Source organism: Lepidochelys kempii, chromosome 20, assembly GCF_965140265.1.
Source record: "Lepidochelys kempii isolate rLepKem1 chromosome 20, rLepKem1.hap2, whole genome shotgun sequence".
In the NCBI taxonomy this organism is placed as follows: Eukaryota; Metazoa; Chordata; order Testudines; family Cheloniidae; genus Lepidochelys; species Lepidochelys kempii.
The window spans coordinates 8,167,834-8,180,068 of NC_133275.1; the positions used below are offsets into that span (position 1 = coordinate 8,167,834).

General features: G+C 46.7%; 1 protein-coding gene across 9 annotated transcripts in view; it reads left to right on the forward strand.

Moving 5' to 3' along the window:
* The window catches only part of WIZ (WIZ zinc finger), a 158,330-nt gene that overhangs the window by 41,976 nt on the left and 104,119 nt on the right, over positions 1–12,235 (forward strand). Inside the window, exon 2 of one of the 9 annotated variants that reach the window (XM_073319244.1) lies at positions 6,013–6,097. The exons of the other annotated variants lie outside the window; for them this stretch is intronic. Coding sequence (XP_073175345.1) covers positions 6,056–6,097 — 42 coding nt within the window. The 5' untranslated portion in view covers positions 6,013–6,055. The remainder of the gene's footprint in view (positions 1–6,012; positions 6,098–12,235) is intronic. 9 annotated transcript variants of the gene reach the window in all.

Here is a 12,235-nt window from a genome sequence, read left to right on the forward strand (position 1 = left end):
CAATTCCTTATGAATAATAAGGTAATCTTGTAAATATAAAATGTTCATTAACATTTCTCTCATCCTCACACTGAATTTGTGTAACTTTTTATGTTGAGCCATCTTGTTTGAACAAAGGTATTTTTGGCTTTTGTACAAATGAGAATATAATCCTTTTATTTTTTTTAATATCTGTAATCCAGTAAGAATGTTCATATAGGGTCTTTCATATGGAATATCCTAAAGCATTTTACAGACCTGTGTATAATTTTGCTTCATACATAATTTGCTGGTTTAATGGCAACACTTACACAATCAGTTTTAGACAAAAAGTGAAGAACACAGTGTCCAGTAGAAGATCCAGGAGGGCAGGATTTAGGTATGAGGTAATCACTAATAGAGCTTTGGCCAGGATGCACAGTGGAATTAATATCTGTTGCAAAAAGTGCAAAAGGTTCTCTGATGATGGACTGATCAGGGCCTCAATTTTAAGTCTCATCCAAGAGTTTTGCTGGTTTAACTGACTGTACCCTAGAACTGATTACTGACCCAGAGCTCCCTGATTGCCCCTCATTAAAACAAATCTGTATTTAGGCAAACTGGCTCCCTGTGGGGGCCGGTGGGAAGGAGGCATGCAACGTGGTCCTTGAACATGCCACCAGCAGGACCATGCCACAGTTGATAAAATGCTTATTCATTGCAGTGCTAGTCTCTGGCAAAGTAATTTGGAAGGGAGGTGAGTGCTTGGGGTTTGTCAGCTGACCTTGCTTATGGGGGATCCGTTCCCAAACTCTTCTCTCCCTGTTGATTAGCAGCCAGGATGGTCCCTGATGTGGAGGAAAGGGTTTTAATCTTGCTATTGGTAGCGATTGTCCGAGCTCACTAAGCACCTGCCATGCCAGTCTTTCAACCTCTATAAATAGCCTCCCATCCACAGCACCCAAGAGCAGGTGCATGCCCCATGCTGTCACTCACGCTAACCAGGGCGCATTTTAAAAATAAGCTGCTGGGGGCAATCCGGGCAGAGGCTCTGGATCCTCTTGCCGCCTTTCCCTCTCAAGAGCCTTTCAAACTAGGACGTTCCCAGCTCTCTCCCCCAGTGGCACCATGTTACAAGGCTACTCAGTGATGTTACACAATCACGCCATTCCTCTCCGAAAGCCATTTCAGGGAAATGCTTGAGGGCCGGAAAGGGGCTATGCCTGTCACTTACAGCTGGGCATAAAGTGTGAGGCTAGAATGTGGTATTACCCATACTAAATCAGATCATTGGCCTATGCAAGCTCATTTTTGCCTCTGATAATGACCCACACGAAATGCTTCCCAGAAGGGCAAACAATTCCCCAATCCAAGCCTAGAGACTGTGTAGGGTTGGGGGAGGGTGGTGGTGGTAGTGGGGGACATGAAGTAACTTCCTTCTGACCCCAGCAGTGAAGCCTTAATGCCTGAAGTACAAGATCAGATTAATCCTGTATTTGTAGGTTTGCAAGCAGTTCTTGGCCATAATATTTAACCTCCTCTTAAAATTCAGCTGCAGCATTGCTCCCTGAGATCCTGGAGTGTTGCATTCTGGGGAAAAGTTATTCAAATAACTTTGTCATGACAAGCTGCACAAAGTTAGCTGGGGCCTGTGTGGAACAAATAGCAGCTGATGAAAAAGAGCTGCTTTTGCAACATTTAAGTTAATTCTAATTAATTAACAATGTAACATATCTAAACTAGAGCAAGGTGCAATATATCCCATGCTATTTCTGCCACCTCTTTCATTTCACCTCAAGTAATAGACCATTTTCTATTTGCTTTTCAGCATAAAGTGTGTTGTTTTTTTTTATTAGTACCATGGAAGGCATAATAGCTGTTCAGATTCTCCTTCCTGATACTATAACCAAAATCTGCTGTCCTTTGTTTCCAGTATAGCTTGTCTTCAATCGCTATGTCCTCTAGTCACACTGTGTATGCTACCCCCTGGGTCCCAAGGAGCTCTGAGCTATGGAGCTGGGGCTGCCCATGCAGAGCCAAGGTCAAAAGTACCTCTTTCCCTGTCAGGTCTGGTGCAGGATTTTGGAAACAGAAGGGAGATGCCATGTAGCCAGGGGAGCAAATGCCTCTGAGGCTTGTGAACCTAGTTTTTTTTAATTTGAGGGTATACATTTAAATTGAGCTTCTATTATGGTGTCTTTAAAAAGTTTCCATGCAGCTTGCAGGGATTTCACTTTTGGCATTGTACCTTGTTAAACAGGAATTTTAAAACTTCCTCATTTTTGTGTCGTTTCCCTTTCTGAAATTAAATGCTAAAGGCTGCTGTGGTGGTTCTGCCCGCACAGGGATGTTAAATGTTCTGGTCACGGTTACCAAGTTCTTCAGGTATATTCACTGCTTGGACTAGATCCCGTGCTCCACTTAGGACTAAAACAAGAATTGCCTCCCCTCTTCTGGATTCCAGGACTAGCTGCTCCAAGAAGCAGTCATTTAAGGTGTCAAGAAACTTTATCTCTGCATCCTGTTCTGAGGTGACATGTACCCAGTCAACACGGGGATAGTTGAAATCCTCCTTTATTATTGGGTTTTTTATTGGTTTATCCTCTCTAATCTCCCTGAGCATTTCAGTCACTAACACCATCGTGGTCAGGTTTACAGAAGTATATCCCTACTGCTATATTCTTCTTATTCAAGCATGGAATTACTATCCATAGAGATTCTGTGGTACAGTTTGGTTCATTTAAGATTTTTACTTCATTTGCCCTCGTTGCCAAGAAGGCCAACAGCATATTGGGCTGTATGAGTAGGAGCATTGCCAGTAGATCGAGTGAAGTGGTTATTCCCCTCCATTCAGCACTAGTGAGGCCACACCTGGAGTATTGTGTCCAGTTTTGGTCCGCCCCCACTATGGAAGGGATGTGGACAAATTGGAGAGAGTCCAGCGGTGGGCAACAAAAATTATTAGGGGGCTGGGGCACATGACTTACAAGGAGAGGCTGAGGGAACTGGGCTTGTTTAGTCTTCAGAAGAGAAGAGTGAGGGGGGATTTAATAGCAGCCTTCAACTACCTGAAAGGGGGTTCCATAGAGGATGGAGCTAGGCTGTTCGCAGTGGTGGCAGATGACAGAACAAGAAGCAATGGTCTCAAGTTGCTGTGGGAGAGGTCTAGGTTGGATATTAGGAAATACTATTTCACTAGTAGGGTGGTGAAGCACTGGAATGGGTTACATAGGAACGTGGTGGAATCTCCATCCTTAGAGGTTTTTAAGGCCTGGCTTGACAAAGCCCTGGCTGGGATGATTTAGTTGGGGTTGGCCCTGCTTTGAGCAGGGGGTTGGACTAGATGACCTCCTGAGGTTTCTTCCAACCCTAATATTCTATGATTCACCTTTTTTCACGTCTAGTGCCACTCCCCAGCCAGCACAACCTATTCATTCTCTCTATATATAGATACATAGGAAGGACAAATATATATTGTACCACTGATTATCCTCATTCCACCAAGTTTCTGTGATGCCCATTATATCAATATCCTCATTTAATATGAGGCACTCTAGTTCACCCATCTTAGTATTTAGATACCTAGCATTTGAATATAAGCACTTAAGTTGTCACTTTTTAGCTGGTTTCAGAGTAACAGCCGTGTTAGTCTGTATTCACAAAAAAGAAAAGGAGTACTTTGTGGCACCTTAGAGACTAACCAATTTATTTGAGCATAAGCTTTCGTGAGCTACAGCTCACTTCATCGGATGCATACTGTGGAAACTGCAGAAGACATTATATACACAGAGACCATGAAACAATACCTCCTCCCACCCCACGCTCCTGCTGGTAATAGCTTATCTAAAGTGATCACTCTCCTTACAATGTGTATGATAATCAAGGTGGGCCATTTCCAGCACAAATCCAGGTTCTCACCACCCCACCCCACCCCACCCAAAAAACACACACACACAAACTCACTCTCCTGCTGGTAATAGTTTACCCAAAGTGACCAGCAGGAGAGTGAGTTTGTGTGTGTAGGGGTTTTTTTTTTTGGGGGGGGGGGTTTGAGAGAACCTGGATTTGTGCTGGAAATGGCCTACTTGATTATCATACACATTGTAAGGAGAGTGATCACTTTAGATAAGCTATTACCAGCAGGAGAGTGGGGTGGGAGGAGGTATTGTTTCATGGTCTCTGTGTATATAATGTCTTCTACAGTTTCCACAGTATGCATCCGATGAAGTGAGCTGTAGCTCACGAAAGCTCATGCTCAAATAAATTGGTTAGTCTCTAAGGTGCCACAAGTATTCCTTTTCTTTTCACTTTTTAGCTGTCTGCCATTATGTGATATAATTGAATGGGTCTCTTTCATTTAACTGTTTCTCATGAGATCCTACCTGTACTTTATCATGTTCCATCCTCTCCTCCTTACTAGGATATAGAGATTCTCTATTAATAGATCCTCCCCTAAGGATCTAAACCATGTGCTCCTCCACACCGGTCAGCTTTCCCCCAGCCCTTTAAAATTAAAAAAGAGTATTAGAACAGTTTTTAAACTGTGCCAGCAGTCCAGTTCCCTTTTGGTTTAGGTGGAGCCCATCCTTCCTGTATAGGCTCCCCCTTTCCCAAAAGTTTCCCCTGTCCCTAATAAATCTAACCCCCTCCTCCCTACACCATTGTCTCTTCCACGCAGTGAGACCCTGCACTTCTGCTCGTCTAACTGACCCTGCGTGTGGAACTGGAAGCACTTCAGAGAATGCTACCATGGATGCCTGGACTTCAGTCTCTTACCTAGTCGCCTAAATTGTCCCTCCAGGCCAAAAGGGACAAAAAGTCTGACCTGAGTCTTAAATTTCTTGAAAGACCTGTTCTTAGTTAATTTTAACTCAATTAGAATCATTTTAAGACAGAGGTGGGCAAACTACAGCCCATGGGCCACGTCTGGCCCGCAGGACCATTCTGCCCGGCCCCTGCTGCGTGGGGTGTGGCTGGCTCCAGGTGGGTGGCGCAGCTGCCTGTCCTGGTGCAGCCACGCTGCCAGCCACCAGTGCTCCAGGCAGCCCGTTAAGGGGGCAGTCAGAGTGGAGAACAGGGAGGTTGAATGAGGATGAGGGCAGGGGTTCCAGGGGCTGTCAGGGAGAAGGGGTGGTTGGATGGGGCAGGGTTCCGGGGGGGGGGGGTGCAGTCAGGAAGGAGAGGGGTTGGATGGAGCGGTGGGGGCAGTCAGGGGTGGGGGTTCCAGGGGCAGACAGGGAGAAGGGGTGATTGGATGGGGCAGGGTTCCTGGGGGGGGGGGGCAGTCAGGAAGGAGAGGAGGGGTTGGATCAGGCAGCAGGGGCCCATTAGGGACCGGTCAGGGGACAGAGCGGGGGGGGGGGGGTTGTTGGGGCAGGGGCCCCCTCAGGGAACAGAGGGATTGGATGGGGCAGGAGTCCCAGAGGGGCCAGGCCACACCTGGCTGTTTGAGGAGGCACAGCCTCCCTAACTGGCCCTCCATACTATTTCTGAAACCCAATGCAGCCCTCAGGCCAAAAAGTTCGCCCACCCCCGATGCCAAAAAAGCCACAATCCTACAGCAGAGGAGGAAGGCTATATTGGTTAAAAAAAACAAACTGTTAAGGGAAAGTGAAGGCAACTATAATATAAAACGTAATGAATATAAATCAGAAGTTAGGAATTGTAGAAAATTGATGAGGAGAGCAAAGGAACACAAGGAGAAATCTATGGCAGGTAGAATTAAGGACAATGAGTGTTTTTTAAAATATATTAGGACCAAAAAGAATCCTGACAATGGTACTGGTCAATTACCAGATGGAAATGGTAGAATTTTCAATAGAAAGGTAGAAGTGTTCGATAAATTTCTGTTCTATATTTGGGGAAAAATTATATAGTCTCATTTCTATTCCACTATATCTCTGGAGGATGTTAAACAAAAGCTGATTTAAAAATGTGTTACTTTAGTCGCAAGTCCAGATGACTTGCACCCAAGAGTTAAGAGTTGTCTGAGAAAAGCTCACTGGACCTTTAATGGTGTTTTTATTTTGTTTTTTGTGTGTTTTTTAAAATAAGTTCTAGAGCACTGGGGAAGTTCCAGAAGACTGGAAGAAAGCTCATGTTGTGCCATTTTTTTAAAAGAATAAACAGGAGCAACCGGGTAATTGTAAGCCTCTCAGCCTACAATGATAATGGAGCAACTTATACAGGACTCTATCAATAAAGAGTTAAAGGAGGGTAATGTAATTTAATGCAAATCAACATGGGTTTATGGAAAATAAATCCTGTCTAACTTTATCTTTTTTGATACAATCGCAAGTTTTGTTGCTGAAGATAATAGTGTTGAGGTAATAACTTAGATTTCTGTAAGGTGGTCGACTTGGTACCACACAACATTTTAATTAAAAAAAAAAATAGAATGATGTAAAGTTAATGCTGCATATCTTAAGTGGTTTAAAAATTGGCTAATGGGTGGGTAGGTAGGTCTCAAAATGTAAGTGTAAACAGGGAATAGTCATTGATTGGGTGTGTTTCCAGGGTTTCCCACACTTATTGGTTCTTGGCCCTTCACTATTTAACATTTTTATCAGTGACCAGGAAGAAAATATAAAATCATCATTGATAAAGTTTGCAGATACCACTCCTCCAATTTTTGTCACCTAATGAAGAGGACAGGTCACTCATTCAGAACGATTTGGATTGCTTGGTAAACTGTGTGCAAGCAAACAATGTGTTTTAATACAGATAAATGTATAAATCTAGGAACAAAGAATGTAGGCCATGCTGACACGATGGGAGACTCTATCCTGGGAAGCAGTGACTCTGAAAAGATTTGGGGTTGTGGTGGATAACCTGCTGAATGGAAGCACCCTCTATGATGCTGTGGCCAAAAGAACTAATCTGATCCTGGGATGCATAAATAGGGGAACGTTTAGTAGGAGTAGAGCAGTTATTTTACCTCTGTATTTGGCACTGATGTGACTGCTGCTGCAATCCTTTGTCCTGTTCTGGTGTCCCAATTCAAGAAGAATGATTGATAAATTGGAGAAGATTCAGAGAAGAGCACAAGAACGGTTAAAGGATTAGAAAACATGCCTTACAGTGAGACTCGGAGGAGATTCAGTCTATAAATACCTACCTGATTAGTCTATAAATACCTATATGTGGAACGACTATTTAATAATGGGCTCTTCAACCTAGCGGAGAAAGGTCTAACATGATCCAATGGGTGGAAGTTGAAGCTAGACAAATCAAGACTGGAAATAAGGTATACATTTTTAATGGTGAGAGTAATCAATCATTGGAACAATTTACCAAGTATCATGGTAGATTCTCCATCATTGACCATTTTTAAATGAAGGCTGGATGTTTTTCTAAAAGATCTGCTCTAGGAATGATTGTGGCAACATTCTCCAGCCTGTCTTATACAGAAGGTCAGACTAGATGGTCACAATGCTCCCTTCTGGCCTTAGAATCTATGAATCTGTAAACTAATTGAGAATTCATAACTGAATCCATTAGAGCATAATTTCTGTGCTCAGAAAAGCAGCACAGTAATTCTGGGGAGATTACCATGTATTTAGGATGGAAGAATCCCATGCACCGCTACAGGCTGGGCTAAGCGGCAGTTCTGCAGAAAAGGACCTGGGGATTACAGTGGATGAGAAGCTGGATATGAGTCAGCAGTGAGCCCTTGTTGCCAAGAAGGCTAACGGCATATTGGGCTGCATTAGTAGGAGTATTGCCAGCAGATTGAGGGAAGTGATTATTCCCCTCTATTCAGCACTGGTGATGCCATATCTCGAGTATTGCATCCAGTTTTGGGGCCCCCCACTACAGAAAGGATGTGGGCAAATTGGAGAGAGTCCAGTGGAGGGCAACAAAAATGATCATGGGGCTGGGGCACATGACTTACGAGGAGAGGCTGAGGGAACTGGGCTTGTTTAGTCTGCGGAAGAGAAGAACAAGGGGGGATTTGATAGCAGCCTTCAACTACCTGAAGGGGGGTTCCAAAGAGGATGGAGCTTGGCTGTTCTCAGTGGTGGCAAATGACAGAACAAGGAGCAATGGTCTCAAGTTGCATGGGGGAGTGTAGCATTGCGAGACTCGCCCCTGCAGCGCCTCCTGGTGTCCTTCTGGGAATTAGCTCTTTTCCAGCCTTGGAGCACCCTCTGCAGGCCAGTGTCCCGCTGGCCTGCAATGTCCCTCCCAGACCCCAGTGCCCCCTTTCATGCCAGGGTGCTGCCCCTGGCAGTACCCCCCACATATGGGTCTCCCCACCCTGGGGAACCCCAACCCTCGACCCCCACCTCACCTCAGTCTATGACCACTGCCAATCATCAACTAGCCCCCATTCTCTGGGGCAGACTGCAGTGTAAACACCACTCATCCTAGACAAGAGGAGTTTGGACCTGGTGCCTTGGCCTACCCTGGGCTGCACCCTTGTACCTTTGGCCTTTGACAAGGCCACGGCCTGGGCTTTACTAGGCGGAGCACCCCAGCCCTGCTCCCCTCAGGTACTCAATTCAGCTTCCCAGCAGCCAGGCCCCTCTCCATCGGCAAGCTAGAGAGAGACTGCCTGCTCCTGGCCCACTGCCCTCTTACAAGGGCCAGCTGGGCCCTCACTGGGGCGTGGCCAGAACTGAGGCTGCTTCCCAATCAGCCCAGTTTTTCCCCTGCCCCAGCCCTCTCCCAGGGCTGTTTTAAGCCCTTCAAGGCAGGACTGGGTAACCGGGGGGGACTGGGTGATGCCCTGCGTGCTCGGTCAACACATGGGGCTTTCCACCCTTCCAACTCCTAGGCACGTACTCCAGGAGGTGAAGGCTGCCTTCTCACCTGATTCTCTCGCTTTCCTGTGGCGAGCCCTGTGAGATGGCGCTCCCTGGTCACCCCTGGCCCTCCAGACATTTTTCTTCAGCCCCTGTTCCGTGAAGAAATTTGGCAGCATGTGACCTCCAGAAGAAGAAAAGGGGAGCATCCATGTACCAGCAACGCACATACAGGTAAGTAACTGTTTTCATGTTCTCTCCATAGGTACTAATGTGGAGAGTGGACTAGATGATACATCTGAGGGAAGGGAACAGAAGGAGGCTCTGCCAATTGGAAGGCATGAGATGCACTGTCCTAGGGTTGGGGGTTCCACGACCACCTCTCCCAAGAGAAGGAGGCGGGTGGTGGTGGTCAGGGACTCTCTCCTCAGGGGGACTGAGTCATCTATCTGCCACCCCGACCAGGAAAACCAAGAAGTCTGCTGCTTGCCAGGAGCTAGGATTCACGATGTGATGGAGAGACTGCCGAGACTCATCAAGCCCTCGGATCGCTATCCCTTCCTGCTTCTCCACATGGGCACCAATGATACTGCCAAGAATGACCTTGAGCGGATCACTGCAGACTACGTGGCTCTGGAAAGAAGGATAAAGGAGTTTGAGGCGCAAGTGGTCTTCTCGTCCATCCTCCCCATGGAAGGAAAAGGCCTGGGTAGAGACCGTCGAATGGCTACGCAGGTGGTGTTGGAGAGAAGGCTTTGGATTCTTTGACCATGGGATGGTGTTCCAAGAAGAAGGAGTGCTATGCAGAGACAGGCTCCACCTAACGAAGAGGGGGAAGAGCATCTTCGCAAGCAGGCTGGCTAACCTAGTGAGGAGGGCTTTAAACTAGGTTCACCGGGGGAAGGAGACCAAAGCTCTGAGGTAAGTGGGATACCAGGAGGAAGCACGAGCAGGAGAGCGTGAGAGGGGAGGGCTCCTGCCTCATACTGAGAAAGAGGGACAATCAGTGAATTACCTCAAGTGCCTATAAACAAATGCAAGAAGCCTGGAAGAACTGGAAGTCCTGGCACAGTCAAGGAATGATGTTGTGATTGGAATAACAGAGACTTGGTGGGATAACTCGCATGACTGGAGTACTGTCATGGATGGATATAAACTGTTCAGGAAGGACAGGCAGGGCAGAAAAGGTGGGGGAGTTGCACTGTATGTAAGGGAGCAGTATGACTGCTCAGAGCTCAAATATGAAACTGCAGAAAAATCTGAGTCTCTGGATTAAGTTTAGAAGTGTGAGCAACAAGGGTGATGTCGTGGTGGGAGTCTGCTATAGACCACTGGACCAGGGGGATGAGGTGGACAAGGCTTTCTTCCGACAACTAACGGAAGTTACTAGATCGCAGGCCCTGGTTCTCATTGGAGACCTCAATCACCCCGATATCTGCTGGGAGAGCAATACAGCGGTGCACAGACAATCCAGGAAGTTTTTGGAAAGTGTAGGGGACAATTTCCTGGTCCAACTAGGAAGGAATTTCCTGGAGGAACCAACTAGGGGCAAAGCTCTTCTTGACCTGCTGCTCACAAACCGGGAAGAGTTAGTTGGGGAAGCTAAAGTGGATGGGAACCTGGGAGGCAGTGACCATGAGATGGTTGAGTTCAGGATCCTGACACAGGGAAGAAAGGAGAGCAGCAGAATACGGACCCTGGACTTCAGGAAAGCAGACTTTGAGACACTCAGGGAACTGATGGGCAGGATCCCCTGGGAGAATAACATGAGGGGAAAGGAGTCCAGGAGAGCTGGCTGTATTTTAAAGAATCCTTATTGAGGTTACAGGGACAAACCATCCCGATGTGTAGAAAGAATAGTAAATATGGCAGGCGACCAGCTTGGCTTAACAGTGAAATCCTTGCTGATCTTAAACACAAAAAAGAAGCTTACAAGAAGTGGAGGATTGGACAAATGACCAGGGAGAAGTATAAAAATATTGCTCGGGCATGCAGGAGTGAAATCAGGAAGGCCAAATCACACCTGGAGTTGCAGCTAGCAAGAGATGTTAAGAGTAACAAGAAGGGTTTCTTCAGGTATGTTAGCAACAAGAAGAAAGTCAAGGAACGTGTGGGCCCCTTACTGAATGAGGGAGGCAACCTAATGACAGCGGATGTGGAAAAAGCTAATGTACTCAATGCCTTTTTTGCCTCTGTCTTCACGAACAAGGTCAGCTCCCAGACTACTGCACTGGGCAGTACAGCATGGGGAGGAGGTGACCAGCCCTCTGTGGAGAAAGAAGTGGTTCAGGACTATTTAGAAAAGCTGGACGAGCACAAGTCCATGGGGCCGGATGCGCTGCATCCGAGAGTGCTAAAGGAGTTGGCGAATGTGATTGCAGAGCCGTTGACCATTATCTTTGAAAACTCATGGCAACTGGGGGAAGTCCCGGATGACTGGAAAAAGGCTAATGTAGTGCCCATCTTTAAAAAAGGGAAGAAGGAGGATCCTGGGAACTACAGGCCAGTCAGCCTCCCCTCAGTCCCTGGAAAAATCATGGAGCAGGTCCTCAAGGAATCAATTCTGAAGCACTTAAAGGAGAGGAAAGTGATCAGGAACAGTCAGCATGGATTCACCAAGGGCAAGTCATGCCTGACTAATCTAATTGCCTTCTGTGACGAGATAATTGGCTCTGTGGATGAGGGGAAAGCAGTGGACGTGTTGTTCCTTGACTTTAGCAAAGCTTTTGACACGGTCTCCCACAGTATTCTTGCCAGCAAGTTAAAGAAGTATGGGCTGGATGAATGCACTACAAGGTGGATAGAAAGTTGGCTAGATTGTCGGGCTCAACGGGTAGTGATCAATGGCTCCATGTCTAGTTGGCAGCCAGTATCAAGTGGGAGTGCCCCAAGGGTCGGTCCTGGGGCCGGTTTTCTTCGATATCTTCATAAATGATCTGGAGGATGGTGTGGATTGCACCCTCAGCCAGTTTGCAGATGACACTAAACTGGGAGGAGAGGTAGATATGCTGGAGGGTAGGGACAGGATACAGAGGGACCTAGACAAATTGGAGGATTGGGCCTAAAGAAATCTGATGAGGTTCAACAAGGACAAGTGCAGAGTCCTGCACTTAGGACGGAAGAATCCCATGCACCGCTACAGACTAGAGACCGAATGGCTCGGCAGCAGTTCTGCAGAAAAGGGGTTACAGTGGATGAGATGCTGGATATGAGTCAGTGTGCCCTTGTTGCCAAGAAGGCCAATGGCATTTTGGGATGTATATGTAGGGGCATTGCCAGCAGATCGAGGGACGTGATTTTTCCCCTCTATTCGACATTGGTGAGGCCTCATCTGGAGTACTGTGTCCAGTTTTGGGCCCCACACTACAAGAAGGATGTGGAAAAATTGGAAGGAGTCCAGCGGAGGGCAACAAAAATGATTAGGGAACTGGAACACATGACTTATGAGGAGAGGCTGAGGGAACTGGGATTGTTTAGTCTGCGGAAGAGAAGAATGAGGAGAGATTTGATAGCTGCTTTCCCCTACCTGA